The sequence below is a fragment of the Lepisosteus platostomus genome, chromosome 20 (assembly GCF_059453375.1).
Source record: "Lepisosteus platostomus isolate fLepPlt1 chromosome 20, fLepPlt1.hap1, whole genome shotgun sequence".
Lineage (NCBI taxonomy): Eukaryota > Metazoa > Chordata > Actinopteri > Semionotiformes > Lepisosteidae > Lepisosteus > Lepisosteus platostomus.
Genome location: NC_142630.1, coordinates 11,190,632 through 11,211,939, shown reverse-complemented (window position 1 = coordinate 11,211,939; position 21,308 = coordinate 11,190,632). Strand labels below are relative to the sequence as shown.

Genomic DNA, 21,308 nt, shown 5'->3' with positions numbered 1-21,308 from the left:
TCGTTGTATTCTGCGAATGCCCTCACCCCCTTCAAATATCAGTTGATATAAAAATTCAGACCCCAGAGTCCTGGTTCATCGGTAGCTGTTAAGTAGCTGTTGGTAACTCCACTCTCTTACCTATGCAGACCTTTCATAAAGTCTTTCTTTTTACACAGCATTATATTTGACATGTTAAAAAACAGCAACATATGATTTGAAGTGTGTGGTTTCATGTCTATGAAGAGCAAAGAGTAGGGAAAGCAAAAACAGGGCATTCGACTGGTACTGTATGATTACTGTGCTTGGCTGTAGCTTAAAATTTCAAAGAAAACATGAAAGCGAATGCAGAATGAGTACAAACCTGTCAAAGATTACTAAAAAGCCACATGAAGTTTTGACTGTTCCATGAAGTCTTATGTTAAAACTGATATTTAAAATATATATTAATCTGTAATCACCGTAGTGTTTGAGGTTTTATCTACAGCTCATGAGGTGAAATGTAGGGCCCTTACAATTACACCATAGAAAGGCTGTGTAAGCATGTTCATTTTATATATTTCACCAAGAAATATTAAATGCTAATAAATTTTCTATGAAGCTATATTGCTTTAATGATTTAAATACAGATAGTACTGTACATTTAAATTCTGGTGGACATGGAAAATCTTTGCTTTAAGCTTCTTGGTTGAATTTATAATTTGAGCCTTTTGTAATGAATTAGAAATCGGAAATCACAGAACACAATGTCGGAGAGTTCTGCAAAATGTTTTACATACCTAAAGAATCAAACACATGTAAAGGGGAAACATTTAGACTAGTACCACAGAATGTGGATTCTGGAATGAAACAGATTCCAGTTTTGTTTATACCAAAGCGCATGTAAAAGTAATGGAGAGATGTTTTCATGTACACATACTGTACCTCCATATCAATATTATAGGCGTATCGTTATTTGGCTGTGAACAAGAAGCTTGGGTTGAGTGGACGGCCAGAGAGGCCAGTTGGGTGCATTGGGACATCTAAGGTGAGTGGTTTTGTTGTTTGTTTTTTAAATCAAGAAGAGAGTAAAGTATTTTTGCATTATGTTCCCCTGTTGCTTTTAATCTTGGGTTCACAGTTTTGTACCTGTAGCCTTCAGGATACAAGGAAAAAATATGTTTTAATTTCTGTAAATTAATTTTTATATACTGTAAGTTACCGGTATTTGGGGGGAAAAATCTTATCCTCAAGAGCAAATTTCTCTGTTTTTTCTGTTTACAAAACAAATCTCCAGTCAGAGAACTATACAAACATTTTGTTTGTGATGTACTAGAGAAGTGATTAGATTTATTAGTTATTATTTTATGTAATTAATGCATTGAAGCTATAGAAGCATAGAAATTATAGAGCTTTTTTTCTTTTATCATCTATAGTGGTCTTGACTATTGAGAAAAGTAGAGTCATGACTCAAGATAATATATAGTTTCTCTGTTAAAATATCAGGGAGAAGTCTGTCAAAAAGCATCATGTCTATTACTCCATTTGTGTGTTCTTCATCAGAATCAATTTTTTGTTTTATTTCCTGTCACCGAGACGCGTATGTTATGCACACAGAGTCATTTATCTTGATTTACAAGCCCACGTAATGTTTTTCATCTTTTTTCTCTTTCTCTGCAAAGATTTATCGAATTCTAGGAAAGACTGTGGTGTGCTACCCAATAGTCTTTGATTTAAGTGACTTCTACTTGTCCCAAGATGTCATGTTGTTGATTGATGATATCAAGGTAAGCTTAGGAAAATGCTGATACATATATCACAGCTGTCAAAAAAGGAAACACCTAGACTTACATGAGACTGGTATAATGTTTTTAGCTCATTAAGGATTACTTATAAAACTGCCTGCAATTTGTTTTTATAACAGATGCAGAGTCATAGTAGAGTCATAAAACAGCCCAAATTTCTTTTGAAATGTCCATAGAGTTATCAGTATTGTAACAGAAAAGTGATTGTGTAGATGAGTATGTGATGTTTTACCTTTGGCTTTTCAGAATGCATTGCAGTTCATCAAGCAATACTGGAAAATGCATGGGCGACCTCTGTTCCTTGTACTTATTCGAGAAGACAACATCAGGTGAGCTTTGGTGACAGAGAATTTCTATTTACAGCCTCATTATTCTGTCTTTTTAATTTTGAAGGAGTTCTAAACTAACAGGTAGCCCAACAGAAAAATTGTTACATTTATGTGATGTATGAATTTCATTAAGCTGTTTTTTGTTGTTGTTGCAGTTAGGCCTGTATATCGACAGTATAAGTACCTGTTTGTTTTTAATCTTTTTTGGAGGAAACAAGGGGGGGTTCAGTTCCTCTATGAAATCTCAGGTGTCTTGAAGAGATGTGGGTTTTTCGTTAACTGAGCTTGTTTATTTTCAGTTTGTGAATAATCTGTGAATGCTGCGTTAAATATATATAACCTTAAATAATATTCAGTGCTTTTTTTTTTCCTAGACTGGTATAAAAAATGTGCAGTTTTAAAAAATAATGAGGTTTAAATATTCATGCTCTTGCTGTATGTTACCATGTGATTTGGTGCTTGGTAATTGTGCTGCCTATTTTAACTACTCAGGGGTAGTCGATTCAACCCAGTCTTAGACATGCTGGCGTCTTTCAAGAAGGGAAATGTTGGAGGTGTGAAGGTTCACGTGGACAGACTTCAGGTGATATTTTTTATTGTTATGAACTGCGTAAGTAATGAATGACAAATAGTTGGAAATCGTTTGAGAATTATTTAATTTGCTCGAGTCTTTCCCATAGCATTCTTCTAAGTCATTAGTTTCAACACCCATTTTTTTCTGCTGAAAGGTGGTCTGCTGTTTGCCTCTTTTTAAAATAACATGTTTTCAGAAATTGAGTTGTCAGAAAGGTGAATGTTCTAGTTTTTTTTCCTCCAAACAAAATAAGTTCTGAAGTTTTTTTTTAAATTATATTACATTTTTTTAGCTGATTAGTAACCAAAAACTATATGAAAGCTGCAAATACATAGTTTAACCTAATGAAAAGATTTCTTCTAAACCAGGCTGTGCTTGTACACTTTTGTAACACTCTGTGCTTTTACTTGAGGAGTTAAACATGAAATAGTCCATTACAACTCACCTGGTGTACTCATCCCAGTAGTTTACCAATAAGCAGAAAGCTTAATCCCTGTTCTCTGTGCCCATCACTGCATGGAGAGAAAGAAATGCTTAAAGTTCAGTTTGTGAGGCAGGCTTACGTTCACATTTATGTTTGCTTTTTTCTGAAAAGTTTTATTCTGGTCCTGTCCTCTGAGTTTTTGTGATTGATGGTAGTGCTATACAAATCTTTCAGACTTTGATATCTGGAGCAATTGTGGAACAGCTGGACTTTCTTCGCATAAATGAAGCAGAAGAGTAGGAAGTCTATTTAATTTATTTATATTTTTTATTAAATTAATGGGAAATCTGTTGGTAACATCTAGAAAATGATGTGAATTTTGTGCTGTATTTTTGTTCCTGCTAGAATCCCTGAATTCAGGAGTTTTGAAGAGCTGGAGCTTCCTAAGCACTCAAAAGTGAAGAGGCAGACCAGCACTCCCAATGCATCTGACCTGGAGCAGCAGCCAGAGATCGACATTAATGAGTGGAATCAAAAAAACACATACGAGATCATCCAAAAATTAAATGTAATTTTTTTGGATTTGTCAGTAACTTAAATCAGTCTGTGTTAAAATCTTATTGTATATAAAATTAATTACGTATACTGTGTGTACATGAACTGACTCTTGACTGACTCTTGTTTTTTTGGTTTCATCGAGGACTGTGACTGCCTTGCAAGCCAAGCTCTTCTTGCAGGCATACTCCTGAAAAGGGAAGGCCCTGATTTCTTTGTCAAAGATGGTACGTAAGATTTAAATTTTGGTAAAGAATTGCACTGCAGGTACATTAAAGCTTCAGTTAGACTCCAGCAGCAAACATAAGCCTGCTTTTATAGATTGTTCCGAAATGCTCTTATTCTTTACAGTAGGTTTCTATTGTTGATGTAGTACAACTCACCTCTGTAAAAGTTGTCAGTTCGCCTTCATATTGTAAGAGTTAGAGAAGAGAAATACAATCGCTTCGAGGGAAGCCATATATACTAGTTGTCCAGAGCATTTAGCTCCCTACAGCAAAATACTTATGATTCAGATTGCTTCCTTCTGTGTTTATTGTTTACCTTTGTCAGTCAGATATCTATGCCTCCTGTAATAACTAACTGCCTTAACCGTGGTGGTGATGGTCATAGTTTTTCGCATATGAAAGTGAAATTTACAGGGCCTGATTTTCTTTATTGGTTGACTTATTCATTTATTATGGATTAAGCCCACAGGGAATATCTGGCCTGTAGGGTTGATATAAATATTAAGAAAAATAGAGAAATGTTGCAGACATGATTCTTCTTTTTGATAATTAAATATAATTATATTGTCCATTTTTTTGTTTACTTTTACAATAGTGTCAATGATTTTTTAAATTAATTGAAAGGCTACACACAATTGTAAATTGAATGTTAGTAAGATGCTGAAATAACTGCAGATAATATCAAGCCCTATTGCTACTTTTATAAGAATTTTTGTTACAATAACACATATGTGTATATGTATAAAAGATTCCATTAATTACATGCGTAAACTAATCTATTACTTAATTGTTGTTGGTAAGGGACCCTCATGGATGAACTGGAGAGAATCTACAGAAGAGCTGGAAGTAGAAAACTTTGGTCAGCATCTTTTTTATCTTAATTTCTGTTTCAATAATGTGCTCACAGAAAGATGCAAAAATGGTTAATAATGTTTTTTAACAATGATTATGAGCACTGTCCTCTCAAAATAAGGGGATATTCTCTGTAGTGCTGTATGAGGGTTTACCCTTAATTACATTCAGGTAGTACTTAATGATCACACCCAACTTTTTTCACTACTTTAAGTTTAACTGCAGAGAAAAGGTGTTCGATCCTTCTGACTATCAGCCTGAACACAAAACAGCCAACTGTCCAGAGACCCTATGTTATACAATTGACAGTTTTTGAAAGTGAATATTGAATCTGAAAAAAATGTAAGCTGTCTCTTTTTTTCTCTTCATGATGATAGAAAACCTGATTGTGGGTAACATAAATGGTATCAGGTGACAGTTTTTTTCCATTTCATTTTTCTGCTCTCGTTAGAGTTCAATGCTTGATTAAGCCATTTTATGATCATGAAGACAGAATGCTAAAGAACCACTAAGACACCTGCTAACCAAAACATGTATCATGCTTTTGGTTAAAAAACATTTCTCTTAAGCTTATGATCTTTTTGCCTCCAGACATTTAAATTAGGTGATATTTTTACGATTCCGGTATTCATTCTTGTCGGTTTAAAATAACAGCATTTCTTATTTCATTCCAGCGCATTCATCATATATTTCAAACTGCAATAACCGTCACCAATTTCTCTTGTCCTTGTTTTCTGTTTGTGTTTTTGTTTGGTTTTGCACCCAAATTCTCATCTGAATACAAACCAAAAAAACCTAGGCTGGCCATCCGTTACTCTGCTGCATTTACAAAGAAGTTTGCCAGCTCTATAGCTCCACATATTACAACTTTGGTTGTACATGGCAAGCAGGTAATAGATTCTGGTCTTGAGCTGCCATACTGCTGCATGTTTCTTATTGTGTCAGTTAAGTGCTCACTGGTGCTTAGTATCACTATTAACCTTCTATAACAACATTGTTTTGTTTTGTCTGTGTACATTTATTTTAAAATTTTGATCACCTTAATATTACGATAAATATGCTTTGTGGCTCAGCCAAACTGCAACTGCCGTATATGAGGCTTAAAGGCAAACCAAGACCTGCTTTTTGTCTAAATAATTGTGTTTCAAAATCATATAAAGCTCTAATGTCAAGCTAGCTTTAAAGTGAAAATTTGGTTCGGGGTTTTCCTTTCTCAGAACAAAGTTAAAGGAAAACCTTAATTGCCACACTTGCAACTTAGTGGTTGAAATACAATTGCAGGACTTTAACATATGTCTGTTGCTATTGCCATATAGGAATTCATCAATTAAGTGTGACATGTAATTTGCAGCCACTCTTCCGAATAATGTAATCATAAATTAGTGAACATTAAAATATCTTGCAATTTTGAACCTAATGTTAAAACTTAATTGCGTGAGTCTGGGCACAGATTGCAGGTGCAGGACCTGAATTCACAAAAGTCATTATGTTTAATTCTGTGCCACAGCTCAGAATGAAATGGGAGTCTTAATGTTTCTCAGGCCAGAAATTCATGAATTCTAATGTGATACTCAAGGGGTCTTCACTCAATGTTTTGGTTTATTTATTTATTCATTTTTTTCTCAACGGCAGGAAAAAAGAAATATCTCATAAAAAATACAGCTGAAAAAATGTGTGGTTTAATGCCACTGTCAAGAAAGGTTTTCTGAAATATGCATCTTTTGGAAGCAGTCTTATTTTTATTTTTTCTACATTAAAGCTGTTTCAAATGTGTATTGCAAATGAGAAAAATATTCTAAAATAAAATGCAGTACTTCCATTGTTAAGTCAGAATGTGTAATTAAATTCTGCCTTTTGTGTAATCATATCACATACTGCACAAAACTTCCTTTCTATTTTTTTAATTTACATTAAATGTCAATACAGTATTGTAGTAACATTAATTAAAACCTTCAGTATTTAATAGCTTCCCTGTAGTTAAGTCCAAGCCTTGGAGCTTGAGACCTAAATTTGCCTTTTTGTCCTTTATTTAAAAAAATAGTATGGTCTTTAGTATTTTAAAAAATAGTATGGTGTGTTAGTGGTAAGTTGTTTTGAGAACGTTCTACCATCTTCATTTTCTTCCATTAGGTAAAAGATAAGGAACCCTCATGCATAAACTAAACAATATTATTTTAAGGGGTATTATTATTTATTGTACACTAAAAAAACAAAATGTTATCATAAATTGCCATGTAAAGTAGTACTAGTTGTACCCTAGTAGATATTGTTTGAACTCTTTTTAGGATTACCTTGTTTTTCTGTTCACCAGGTCTGTTGTACGTCTAGCTGCCAGTCTGTTAGGTAAACTAGTGGACAGCCTTGCACCATCTATTACTAATGTATTAGTACAGGGAAAGCAGGTAAGTTGAAAATCATTTTCAAAAAACAAAATACTGTATATACAATCACACACAGTATTGGATGAAATAGAAATTTTAATGTTCACTGATTCATGTGAGCCCAAAATGTATTTGCCTCTGTTTTATAAAATGAAACAATATTGGTAATTGTATGGGAGACTTAAATTAAGGCTGATATTCTGTATTCACTGCTTGTTTTGTCTGCTTCTAGTTGTCAGCATGCAGTTAACATCATCTTCTGCAGTAATGCATAGCTGAGCTATTAATTCTGTTAAACGATGTAGTTCTTTGAATAAATTCCAATTCCATAGCCCTTCATGTTAACCCAAGATGAATTCTTGTGTTATTAATTCATCATGACTTTCTGAACTGTTATGAACTCCCTTGACCCTAGTATTCCCCAGTGCCATCATTAAAACATGGTGAAGTTCATATTAAATATATCCCTGGACAGTAATGGAAGTTAATTGCCTCTGAGCCTCCTAGTCTTATAGGTCTTAACTATGTGATAGTGAGCATGTCAAGTCCCTTGGTTTGAATTTATTCTTAAAGAACTGTCAGAGAAGTACACAAAATGTCAGGGTATGCGTATTTCATGCACTTTAATTTAGTGAACACAACAGTGTGATTCAGTGTGGAAACAAACAACATAATATTAGCAAACAAATCTTAATGTAGTTTGTTAACAAATTAATCATAACTTTAACCTTGTTTTGATATGCATATCAATAATAAAACTACCTTTTGATTGTATAGAGGAAGAAGAGGTAGGTGTTCTTTGCTGCTCTAATAATAATTAATTCCAGTTAACAAGCAAAGCCCTTAAAACCAAAACCAGAAATGATCCTTAACTCATTAATAATAATACTAATTCTTTTACTACAGTTTATTACGCAGTGGAACTTCCTCTACACTTATTCTGAATTGGCTATGGGGAACAAAATATAGCCAATTCAGATTAAAGAAATCTAAGAAACTAAGATTAAAGAAAATACTGTATGTATTCACCCCAGCAAAGGTGGTATCACATTTATAACAACTGCAGAGACAGTGGGTAATAAAAAAATAAGATGGGCACATTTTCTCCCATTAGGTTACACTGGGGATCTTTGGCCATGAAGAGGAGGTGATTTCTAACCCCCTGTCTCCTGGAGTCATTAAAGGCATTATCTACAGTAAGTGCAGCCCACATGGGGAACGGGAAGCAGTCCTCCAACAAGAGCTTGTCATTCACATCGGCTGGATCATCTCTAACACTCCGGAACTCTTTCGTGGAATGCTCAAAATAAGAATTGGGTACGAGAACCTTTCTCTTTATATAATTCGTGCAATAAGTGGAAAGGCAAGAGCTGTTTTAGTTTGTTTTTTTTATTGACCCTTCCAATTATGTTATGTGTGTGTAGCACAGTACATGTACTGTTAATTATAAAGTGGTTGAATAAATTAACAGTATCATGTTAGGAAAGTGAACTTGCATACACATGAATCCATTTTGGATGATGTTGCCTACAGGTACAGCTAGGTGCATTCATTGCTAAATGAAATAATTTACTGTGTCATTCTTTAGGACAAAATAAGATATTGATAGACTGAAATTCATAAATCGTACAGTTTTTCTTAACTTTGCTTGAAGAGCACAACACCATCAACAAGTGAACTCAGGATTACATATTTTTAGAGCTGCTTATAGTCACAGCAGTTCATGATGTGATTTATAATGTGCCTTACAAACCGTATAATGTACTTTTTATCTACTGTGTTTTATGGATTTTGAGTTTAATGTTATTTTTCATTTTGTTACTTTTTAGAAAAATGGTAGCTGCAGCTGCATCTTATTTCAAAGCTGTCTAATATCTTCACTTTTTTACACCAGTCTTTCCATCTAACATCAATTAATTCTTCTACAGATGGATCATCCATGCCATGAAGCATGAACTGAAGATCAGAGCTGGGGATATGCCTGCCCAAGACCTGTATCAGCTCTCACCCAGTGAAGTCAAACAGTTGCTTTTGGATGTTCTCCAGCCACAACAGCAAGGAAGGTGTGAAAACCAGCTGTCTTTTATTAGAAACCTAAATTACAAAATGCTTTGTAGTGAAGAAGAAACTGAGAATCTACAATCTCTCAGTTGAAGTGGATAAATGTGTCCATAAAATAGTGTCAGAACTATGAGTGTTTAAATTGTCAGCATCAAACCACTTTTCTTATATTCTCTGGGAAACAGTATTCTAATATTTGACATATTAATGGCTCATTACAAGTAATAATTCATAAAATAATGTATGCGTTGCAGAGACTGTTTATATTTGACAGATCTGAGTTAATCAAAGGAAATGTACCAGTTAACCTTAACAAATGTAGCTCCATTCCTTTTCTCCGTGTAATATATCACTCTTTGCCATATTTCGCTTCGAAGGTCCTGGTTGAATAGGCGTCAAATTGATGGCTGTCTCAACCGAACGCCTCTGGGCTTTTATGACAGAGTGTGGCAGATTCTGGAAAGGACTCCAAATGGCATTATGGTTGCTGGTGTACACCTTCCACAGGTAAAAATAAGTAAGATATTTTATTGAAATTTGTTAATAGATGGTCTCAAATAAATTACCTCATAACTGATACAGGGAAAATAGGACATGATGTCAAACTGACAAAACTATTTCTAACAATGTTACATAAGGGATTTGTCACTTCTAATAAAAAATTGCATGTTAATTCCTAATCTTCTTGAAAACACTGTCCAACTTGGAATTGCTTACCTTAGATTTTCTTGATAAGTAAATGGAAGACAAATATATTCTCAGAATGCAGGCCTGACCTGTCAGATACCCTGAAAAAAGTGTTTAGTATGCAAAACAGATTCCAACCCAGTAACTCTTGGACAATCCTGTAAGTATAGAATTAAGTAGTTACAGAATAATGGGATAAACAGATCAGAAAACACTCTGCCTTTTTGTTCTGTCATTAATGAAGTTCTCCCTGGGAAATGTTTTTTTTAACTTTATCACTGTATGTGTCAGTGGGCTCTAGGAATGATGCTGATGAGTTTATTCTTGTTGCCAAGCCAGCCATAGAGCTTCCTCTAGATGAGTCTACAGAAAACTATTTTAGGCCATTGATTACAAAGAGAAAAACATACAAAAATGAAAAGAAAACATTTTGCTATTAGTTTTTTCTTGTATTATCAAAATATTTCTTTTTTATGAGTATTATCAACTATGATGTACATCCAAGAACTATAATGAAATAATACTGCAGTTAGCAAGTGCTTTGAATGAAGAAAGCTTTTTGACATAGATTTTTTACAGCTCATTAAGTTTCTTGGGAGATATGCTTGAAAGTTTAAAATGGAGTACTCCCAAAGTTAGCTATAATTCAGCACTTAGCACAATAGGCATCTGTTTTTTTTTTTGTTTTTTTAGTACTCTAGTCACGTAAAAATACCCTCTTCTCCAGAAGGCTATTGTAATCATTCTGTGAAGTCTCATGTGCTAATGTTTCAATTTTGAAAGAATGCATTAAACCATTTTAATGTAAGAGCCTTGGGTGTGTATTACCTTCTCCAGGGCTATAGGAACAAATGAGTTTCTCAGCCCACTTGAGAATGCAGCTAAAGAAGATAATATAGACATCACACACACAGAATGTTCATAGCTGTGGAATTCCAATGAAATAGAATGAATGAGTATAGAATGAATTATGGGTTTGAAACTTTTTGGTTTAAATATTAATTATACTTATAAAGTCGAAGTATATATTTTATGTATTAGAAGTGCTGTCTGACCTGGACTTTCTTTATGCAGAAAGGCAAAATAAGAAGTCATGAAACAGCTGGTTTTCAAAAACATTTTCCATCCATTCTAACTGCTTTTTGCAATTCAGGGTTGCAGGGGAGCCAGAGCCTATCCCAACAAGCATAGGGTGCAAGAGACACAAGTCCCTCACAGGACAGACATAAAGACACATACACACTCACACCTAGGCCCAAATAATCTACCAGTATGTTTTTGGACTTTGGGTAGAAACCATGCGAACACGGGAAGAATATATAAATACTGTGCAGATAGCGCCCAGATCTAGAATTGAACCCAGTGCTCTAGTGCTGCGAGACAGCAATGCTAACCACAGCAGCACTGTGCTGTCCCATATGCAATATTGATAACTAAAATTAATGAGTAACAAGAACTCCCACCCTAGCCTGGAAAGGTGTTCATTCTAAGATGCCGGGCATAGTATGTTATAAATTATTCATCATGGTTGCTTGAACTAGGATAGACTTCTTAGCTTCTTTTTTTATAACCAGTGCTTTCTTTGATTATTGTGGAATAAAGAAGTGTTTTTCAACAAAACAAAAATACTGTATGTAGAAATACTTTAAATATTATGAGATGAAATATGTTAGATGAAAGTGTTTTATCTACCATGAAGGCCGCATTAATAGTAGTATTTATTATAATACGATGAAGACAAATTAATTGGCTTGTTGCATCATTTTTTTGTTAAAGTAAAAGGTAAGGTGTGTGATTCAAAGGACTACTGATTAGAACTTGTTAAGTCAAGTAGTCATGTAATGTATCTTAACATTCTCTATGTATGAGTATTGGTTTAATTGCACTACGTACTACATTATTTTTATGTCTTTAAAATTAAATATACTCCTCCTAACTGTGCCTCAGAAATCACTTAGTGGAGCTTCTTAAAAGTGTTTAATGAGTAATTAACTGTTACTTTATTCCCTTAAGCAACCAACACTGTCAGATATGACCATGTATGAGATGAACTTTTCCTTACTGGTGGAAGACATGCTGAAGAATATTGTTCAACCAGAGTACAGGCAAATCATTGTGGAGGTATGACCACGATTGTGTTCTTTCTTAAGTTTCTCGTGAAATGGCTTTAACTTGCATAACTTCTCATTGTGCTGTTATACTGGTAGATTTTGAAGACCTCAGACAACATTAAACCTTTTAAGTAAACCTTGATTTAAACATTAAATAGGGGTTTGTAATGCACATTGTTAAATATGTGCTTCACAGGATGATCCAATAAGTGTCCACTGTAAATGAAATATAATTTCTTTTTATGGCATGTGCCATACCCAAAGTTGGCAAATACCCAACTTTATACCCCACCTACTTCTTTAGATTGGTTGAATGGCCTCCTCTCATTTGTAAATGTTCTAAAAGGTATAGAAATGCCTTATTTATTATTGCTATTTTTGTAATTACAGCTGCTGATGGTTGTGTCTATTGTTTTGGAGAGAAACCCTGAACTGGAGTTTCAGGATAAAGTGGACTTGGACAAGTTGGTGAAGGAGGCTTTTAATGACTTCCAGAGGGACAGAAGCCGACTGGAGGGGGTGGAGAAACAGGTGGGTACACACGTCTGGGATTTACAAGCAGTGACAAACCAGAACTGACATGTACACCTGTAGCAATCTTTTTTTTATTGTATTCCCTAAACATGTCAAAATTTAAAATGATGATATAATAAGTGCCTGCTTATCCTTTGTAACATTCTTCTTGCCACATTTTTTATAAACAACAACAGAGTGCTATTAAAAAAGTGAAGAAGCTGACCCAGTTTGGTAAACTTCAATTACTTAGTGTTTTTAGATAAATCTTAAAATCTCCTTTAAAATTTTAAAAACTAAATAAAGATTTTTATTAATATGAAAATGATTACTAGACATTCATTTAGGAATATTAATGTATATAAGCTTGCTATTCTTTGGTCTTCAAATAAAACAGAATATACATTTATTCTGCAGGATGATATGACAGCATTCTACAATACCCCTTCACTTGGCAAAAGAGGAACATCTAGTTACCTGACCAAGGCTGTGATGATTGCTTTGCTGGAGGGAGACGTGAAGCCAAGCAATGATGACCCCTGTTCTGTCAGCTGAAAGAGATGAACCCTGCAGCTGCTGTGTTTCTCTCACTTACTATTATGCAACGGAGGTCGTTTCAATATAAAAGGCAGTAAATTAGAATGCATGAATGAAACTGTTTAATAAGTGTAACAGTGTTATACAAATAAGGAAAAATAATCTTCTTGAGGCTTTTACTGTAAAGTCTGAGATGCAGTCTAAAAGATTGAGGGAGACAGATGACCTGAGGAGCACATGTATTCAGGCTTTTTGACTGTGAGACAGATGAATGTTCAGCAATACAGCTGTGCTATGCGTTTTAAAAAAAGGCTGCCCTGAAAGCTACAGTACATTTTACATTTCAGTGATTAATGCTTGTTTGTATTTTGAACTACTTATTTTTTCACATATAGTGGTTAGGAGCTGTTGAGTTAAGCAGTGAGTTTTTGGATGCTCTGAATAATTTATAAAAATACTCTTACCTGTATTTTTTTGTTCTTATTATGTATATCCCTGTTTACATGTTTAGTGCAGAATGATTATATTATCAGAAGTGTGAATAACAGATTAAACAGTTGTTGAAGAATATTTACGTTTTTCTTTTCATTCAGAAAGTTTCCTTAACCTTAAAAATGTGAAAATGAATATTTCCTTTATTTCTTTGAGACATATTTCTACCAAGGAACTATAAACCTTGCTCAGTACTCGTAGCCAGATAATTATTACATTCTCATGTTCAAACATGAAGATACTAAGGACTATATTATTATTATGTCAAAGCAAAGTTAGACAATATTTTTGACATAAAAGGAGTGGTTCTTCAATTCACTTTAGCATATTGCTATCACAAACTTTTTGTTGTGTTGGCAGTATTGTCAATACTAACTTACAGTATTCTGGCTCCACAGTCTTACGATTACGGGTTGCACTTGAGGTAAATAAAATGTACAGCAGCTACACCAGACTGAAAAGGGGAAATGAGTCAGTGTTGTTGAGTTTGTCCTGTCAGCATGATAAGTATCTGTATTACAGTGAAACCGTTTTATCTGTTGGTGTTTACTTTCAATGAATTCACAAGGATTTCGACACTGGTAAATACACCTGTAGGCAGAAAAGAAAGTAAATCTAAAACCCAGTTCATTGCAAATTGATTTAAGTTGAAAAAAGTAAGAGCTGCACTGTCATCTTTATTTACTCAAATGGGACAGACCTAGATTAAGTTAGATTTAATTTTAAAAAAGAGAAATAAAATGCATTTGTCAGATGGTTACAATTTAGTCTTTGAATACCCTACATTTGTTTACAAGCTAATCAGGACATAAAGTTCAAGGCTAGCTCTTTTTTAACACACACAGTATTTTTAAACTGTAAAAATAAGATAGGTGTTCTAATTCACACATGCTTTAAATGTGCTTTGAATGTAATGGAACACCCTTATCTCCCCAAAGACATAAACCTTTACCCTATCTCTCATGACACAGCATCACCTGAAGATATTGTAAAGCCTACCCTTTATTACCTTAGACAGGTTTTAAAGCAATAAATACATTGTAAATCACCCCAGCTCTAGCACTGTAATCCTTATTAAACTCCAAAATGCATTAGTGTCTGTCAGGTGGTTTATTTTAGGTCTCCTTGAAATGTTTTCTGTCATCGTATTTTTATTCCACAGTGGCATCGGTTTAACATTCCTGGGTTATTCCTGGGTTACTTGAAAGTAAAAAACTTTATGATGTAGCACATATCTCAAATTTGCTCCTGTCACTAGTGCACAAGGCCCTCCCGGTCGGAAACCCGGTGCTGGAGTATTCATTTCAAGTCTATTATAGACATAATCATTTGAACCAATCTGAACACAACTTATGCATATCAATATGCAATCAGTGCTTGTTCTTTAAGAATGAAACTTTTTTTTCCTGCACTGGTACCATTTCATTTGTCAGTAGTGACTTGCCATGAATATGTACTCCTTTGTAATCATATAGTATTGACAATGTAATGACCGTAGGAGCCAATGGGAAAAGCCTAACAAAAATTATTTAATGTTCTTAGAGATGTTAGATTTATTTTCTTGTTTTTTGTGGTCTAGGCGCATGAAAATTGTGATCATGGGGACCAAGAACAGTCCAGGTACTCAAGACATTTTGGTCTCATATTTGATCTGAGATTTATTTTAGAAGTTCACAGTGGTGTGAAGGTGTCTTTTTTCTTTGTTAGTAATATTGCTGGTATCCATTCACATCTCTCCAGTCTGATGAAGGGAAGCTAATGAATGCGATTGTTATTTCTAGGCTTAACCAGACGTGTTCTTAACAAGTTGCAATGAGTACAGAACTCAGATGCTTAAATCTTAACTTGGATGAAAATGCATGAGCTTCCTTGCACTGGTTCACTGGGAATTTCAGAATAAATAAATCCAAATACTGCTGCTCACACTAAAGGACTTGAATGGTTGCTTCCTGCCTATATCAGTGCACTGTTAACTTCCTACACACCTATACATTGCTTGCACTTTTTAGACTCTGTCCTTTTCTCAGCCCGTACTGTAAAACAAGACTTTAAACCTTGAGAGACCATGTTTTCTATTGTGTTTCTCCAAGACAAGTACCTTGGCATCTTTAAATCCTGTTAGGAGCATTACATTTAAAAAATCACCCTTAATTTAAATTATTTTGACGTAAAAGTAGTATTAATAAAAAATGCTGTTAAACTTGATCTGATCTTCTGATTCCAGAAAATGAAATTGTAAGTATTAAAAATATATACAGAGTTTTTTTTGTAATTGCACATCAGCATGTAAATGGATGGGTATTATTACAGAACAGTTTCTATCAAAGATAAAAAGTATGTAGGCTTCTAATTAACCATATTCGCATGAGATGATGAAGTCACCCTTTTAAGTGGTATAAGTATGCAGATTATGAAGCTGGACTTAAATTTATAGTATTCAAAAAGAAATGTTTATGTGTATATGTAATATGGCCTGTAGATTAATTTAATTTGCTTTTATACTAGTGTTACAAATGTTATGTTACAACGTCATATACTGTACAGTGTATATACTGTATATTATGTATTTTATATTATGATATTTTTAAAGTCACTTTCCGACTGAAAATACCACATACCGTAGGAAATATACTGTAAAAGCTAGTAGTTCTCCACTTTCTGTAATTTGAATTAAATGAAGAATTATATTTTTCACATAGTAGTTTAGGTATAAGGCACAAGTGAACCAGGAATTCAAGATACAGTGTGTGGATAAGATTAAATGGTGTATATCGTATATCATCAAAAGTGTGGATTATCTAAAATATATTTTTAGGATTATTGCATGTTAAATGTCATATTACTCTTATAGTGAAACATAAGTCTGTTTCAAGCTTAGCTGTTAAACTGGAATCTCATCCTCTTCAGTTCATGGTCTGTCATGCTCCATTCCTCAAAGAATGTTTGGAAGGAGGGGCACAAAGGGACATTTGCATTTAGATGCAATCCTTGTGTTAGATAATGACTTTGTTACTCTAAGATTTTGCAATCACAGCACAAAAAAGATTATTTTGTCTTTCAGACATGTGCCTTGCCAACAAACATGACATTCACACAAACAATAAATAAATTAATCGTTTAATTATCTGCAGAATTCCACAATGCCATATATCAAAGAGGTTCAGACTTTTGTTCTGTTGTAAAATAAAACTGAAAATGCAAAGCACCTGTGCTCAAGTTTTTCTTTCTGTGCTAAAATTATTTCTATTCAGGCTTTTAGATACGTGGATACTTATTTTAGATATAGATTCAGCCAATTAAAAGTTACTAGGTTTTAATTTATTGAAAAATGTAATAATAATATAAAAACTGCAGTTTATGTTCACAGTAGTCAAAAGTGGTCCAGTTGCTAGTTTCTGTTTCTTTTTGTATTTTTTGTCTCCATTGTGCAACCTTATACATATTCATGTACGTGTATATGGTGTTTTTTTTAATATTAGGTTTTCTCAGGAGTTTTGACTGTAAAATAAAATAATAATAGTAATATAGAGTAATATAAAAGAATAAGAGTTATCTAAAAATATATTACTTATTAACCTAGCTTTTGTAGGCTAAACTCTTCCTATCTAACTATAGGTTTCAAGAGCAGAGTTTGTGACAAAGATAGGGTACTGTGTACAATGGAGAAGTGTAAAAATAATAGTTATAAGTCTATAATAATTGGTCTCATGCAGCATTGCCTGTCCTTTTTCTTGGCAAACCATATTTGAGTATAATACAGTACATCTCTCATTGTCTAAGTGAGGTTTCAATGCACAGAAAATGAATGATAATTTAATTAGTCTTAAACTCTTTACAACTTAAAATTGTTTCTTGATTAAGAAATGAAATCATTATGTTTGACCACTTTCCCAAAATGTATAGATTGTTCTTTTCTGATTACCAAAGCAAACTCCTGTATAAGTATGTATCTGGCATGCAAAGAAACAATATATTTTTTCACAAATACAGGTTTGCACTATGATCTAATATTAAAGCTGAGTTTGCTTTAATTTAAATTGAACAAATGGATAAAACTGAATAAATGCATGTAAGCACACACTTCAAACTTCTGTATGTTCATCCACTGATTGATAATTGATCTTTATGTCTCATTTCTTTTGTGCTTTTTCTTTTACTGCCCAATACCATCTACGATAACTGTGGCAACGGTTCTTACAATATAGACCTTTGTAGATTGGCTCCTTCTACAACCAGTTTGTTTAAGTACTGTTGTGGAAAATGTTGTCAACAAAGATTTTCAATGAGGAGGGAATGGTTTTGGTTTCATGGAGTTAAGCAGAACCATTATAAACCATATGACACAGAAATAACTGGGAAGTTTTGAGCCCAATGACACTGTCTCTTTGGATTATGTTTGCAAGAAATCCACTGGAGGAAGGACAAAAATGGAAGGAAACAGACTCCTAATGCCCAGAAATAAATGCTTCAGTTACATGAGAATTGACTGAGAAGGGAACATGCAGATGCCATTTCAAATAAGACAGTATTTAAAACTATGAAGTGGAATACATTCAGATTTTTCATTTTTTATAGAAATGCGATACAAACACATTTGAAAATAAATTAAATTTTAAATATGCACCAAAGCATTTTTAACAAGGTAAATTTTTCAGTGTTTTCTTTTTGAAAATCATGCCTTTTAGAGAATTTTAACTTTCACATTCCATGTTACTTTAAGCAATACTTAAATTGTTGTTACTTTTTACATTCCGTAGTGCATCTGAAAATGCATAAAATTTTACTAAAAGCATTTTTATATCATTATAGATTAGTGTGATAATGTGTTAAAAAAAGTGAAATAAAAGTTATTATTCTGACAGGTGAATGCAATTTTAAATACTGTTTTGAGAAATGTATTTTTGAGTTTTCTAATACCTTGTGGAAAAAAATCTCAAGTTCAGTTTTTTTCTGTTTTTAAATTAAGGTCTCTGTATATTTAATGACATTTTGATTGATTTTTTTACAGAGATGTGTATACTTTGAAATCACCATGGAGTCATGAGTTTCACTGCATATCGATTTTATGGGCACTGTATTATAAAGGCACTAAAATATTATTGGATTTTCTTGCATTTAAAGTATACTGTCTGAGAGGCCTGTCTGAGAGTGCTTCTGACATTAACATTTTCCTACTGTATGAGAGAGATTTATTTTCCTTCTTACACATCACAAACAGGTTTCTTGCTTGGAATTTAAGAACCATTTTGTTATTAAGATGTTGCTATAACTTACAATTACAAATGTTTGCTATATTGCAGTTATTAAAATTGCTAATAGCATCATTAAAAATAAGTGTCTCTTGATTTTTTTTCAAATTATGCAGTGATCTACAGAAAATGCTCTATGTTGGTGAAAGCACTGTAATGTGAAAAGGCTCCATTGCTCTCTTTAACTATTGCTTTTTTTCATTGTATGGTAGCACTGACATTTCCTGCTACAAATTATGTGAAAAATAATGCATTGATAAAAGATGCAAAAATGTTTTTTGTGTTTGACAAAGCCTGCTTCCAAACTGTTTGGTACTGCATTGTTTGGGAGGAAAGAAAGATCAAGTTTTTGCGACAGGCTACACTAGCTGACTCAGAGCCCTGAGGCACCTTTCAAAAACTGTGTTTTCCGATAGTGTGGATTGTTTAATGGTCTTCGATGAAAAATGTATTTAATTTAGCCGTTCTAATTTTGTACAACATTACAAATTCATTGCATTTAAATAATGCCTAAGCAAAATATACACTGCAGGTATATTGCTGTTTCAAAGATGGTGTAAAGATTTAGTGTATATTTAGTGTATGAATTTCAGTGGTGAAAGGGAATAATTAGGTACTACTACAGGTATTACTGTATCAGCTGTTGTAGTCTGAATACCTAACTGTGTATGTTAAAAACATACAGAGGTGTGATAACCACTTCCAGAGAGACTTGTGGTTAACACATGACTGAAGCATTGTATTTTTTCCAAAGTGATGAAATATGAATAGTATAATACACTGTTTTGAGAACAAAAAGGCATATAATATTGTCTATATAAGAACCATTATGAAGTCTTTAAAAAGGAACAAAAAATATTTGCCAGTCAAAACCCTTCCAAATTACTGTTAAACTACATATTATGCAACCAAAGGTTTAATCCTGTTTGCAAGTTTTTGTTAAGTGTATTTTAATTAAAAGATATATATGCAGAACTAATATATAGAAAAGGACTAACTACAAGAACAGTAGATGCAAGTAAGGACCTTTAACAGCAAAGTGAATATTGTCTCAGTGCTGGTATTTTGCACTTACAAACTGAAAACACCTAAATAGATTCAATTAATCAAGCAATAACCTGACTTGAGAGTAAGTGTAACAATAAAATGGCTTAGGAACAAGTAAAAGGTTAATTCCATGCTGAAAAGAGAAGAGAGAAAACACAATGTTTCAGCTGTGTAGCCTTCTTCAGGTGTGAGAAAGACAGGACAGACAGCATAGGTTAAATAGCACAGAAGAACAAAAGCTGGGAGACGGGAGGAGGCAGTAGGGGCAGAGAGGCCACTCAGGAAGTGCAAAGTGAAAAGGATGAAGAAAAGTGTGAAGTCAAAACTTGCATGAGAATAGAGAAGATTACACAAAAATGGTCATTGAGAGAAGGGGGATGGTGTGAACCTAGTTTCAGGATGAGTTTCGTTTCTGTTGTCTTTCTGCTATGGGAGTTGAAAAACCCTTCTTTGAGAACAGAGACAGAGAGATCAGTGTGATCATGGCTGTCTGAGGTGAAATGAGAAACTATGGGTTTGGAGAAATCTTTAATTTTTTTCACAGCCCGAACATGTTCTCTGAAGCGGTCTCCTCGTCTCCTTCCGGTTTCCCCAACATACTGTAGATAGTTGGGCATTTTTTGCAGGAGATACAGTAAAAGAGGTTGCTGGAGGTACAGGATGTCATCTGGGTGATCCAGAATTGACCTGAGGGGCCCTGAATGAGCTTGTTGTTAGATATGTATTTGCAGGTGATGCAGCGAGTTCTGTTGCAGGGGAAGGTGCTTGGTGGGGTTGATTGCCGAGTGTAGTCAAGGGAGCTGTGAACCAGAAGTTTACGTAGATTAGGTGGTCGGCGGTGTGAGATGATTGGGCTGTTAGAAAAAAGGGTACCGATGGAGGGATCGCCCTGTAAAATGGAGTAGTTGTTAATAATGGTCCTGGGGATAGAAGGTTTGTTAGAGTGGTAGGGAAGCACCAAAGGAATGCAGATGTGAGCCTGGGAGTTCCTGGTCGAGTTGATGAGCCGAGTGTGTTTTTGGCCCGGGTGAGGGCCCTATTGATAACATGGGTGGGGTATCCTCTGTTGATGAAAAAATAATACATTTTGAGTGCTTGGTTCTGGAAATCCATGTCGTCACTGCAGAGTGGATGTAGCCTGAGGAATTGTGAAAAAGGGAAAGAGTTTTTGGTGTGAGTGGGATGAAAAGAGCTGTACAGGAGATAGCTGTGTGAATCTGTGGGTTTGTAATAAACCGAGGATGAGAATCGTGGATGCTTAACAAATAAATTTATGTCTAGAAATGGAAGAATGGTGGAAGATATGATAACTGTATATTTGAGGGATGGGTGAGAGTTATAGTGAATTGATGCAGGAAGTGCTCTAGCTGGTCATTAGAGCATGTAGCAGCACCGACGCAGTGATCAATTTATCGTTTGTAGAGGTCAGGGAAAAAGCCAGTATAGGAGGCAAAGAACCATTCTTCTACCCAACGGACAAAAATATTGGCATAACTGGGTCCCATT

The 21,308-nt window shown here is 34.2% G+C and overlaps 1 protein-coding gene across 4 annotated transcripts in view; it reads left to right on the top strand.

Annotated features, from left to right (window-relative positions):
* phkb (phosphorylase kinase, beta) overlaps positions 1–13,584 on the top strand; it is a 58,206-nt gene extending 44,622 nt beyond the window's left edge. For 3 of the 4 annotated variants that reach the window (XM_088614188.1, XM_088614187.1, XM_088614185.1), the window contains 15 exons: positions 923–1,006; positions 1,641–1,745; positions 2,010–2,092; positions 2,585–2,675; positions 3,325–3,386; positions 3,496–3,658; positions 3,791–3,872; positions 4,674–4,731; positions 7,036–7,126; positions 8,220–8,422; positions 9,034–9,168; positions 9,544–9,673; positions 11,867–11,974; positions 12,355–12,495; positions 12,895–13,584. In XM_088614188.1, coding sequence (XP_088470314.1) covers positions 923–1,006; positions 1,641–1,745; positions 2,010–2,092; positions 2,585–2,675; positions 3,325–3,386; positions 3,496–3,658; positions 3,791–3,872; positions 4,674–4,731; positions 7,036–7,126; positions 8,220–8,422; positions 9,034–9,168; positions 9,544–9,673; positions 11,867–11,974; positions 12,355–12,495; positions 12,895–13,032 — 1,674 coding nt within the window. In that variant the 3' untranslated portion in view covers positions 13,033–13,584. Of the gene's footprint in view, positions 1–922; positions 1,007–1,640; positions 1,746–2,009; positions 2,093–2,584; positions 2,676–3,324; positions 3,387–3,495; positions 3,659–3,790; positions 3,873–4,673; positions 4,732–5,523; positions 5,615–7,035; positions 7,127–8,219; positions 8,423–9,033; positions 9,169–9,543; positions 9,674–11,866; positions 11,975–12,354; positions 12,496–12,894 lie in introns of all 4 variants that reach the window. The other variant, XM_088614186.1, reaches the window with a different exon arrangement.
* The last annotated feature ends 7,724 nt before the right edge of the window (positions 13,585–21,308 follow it).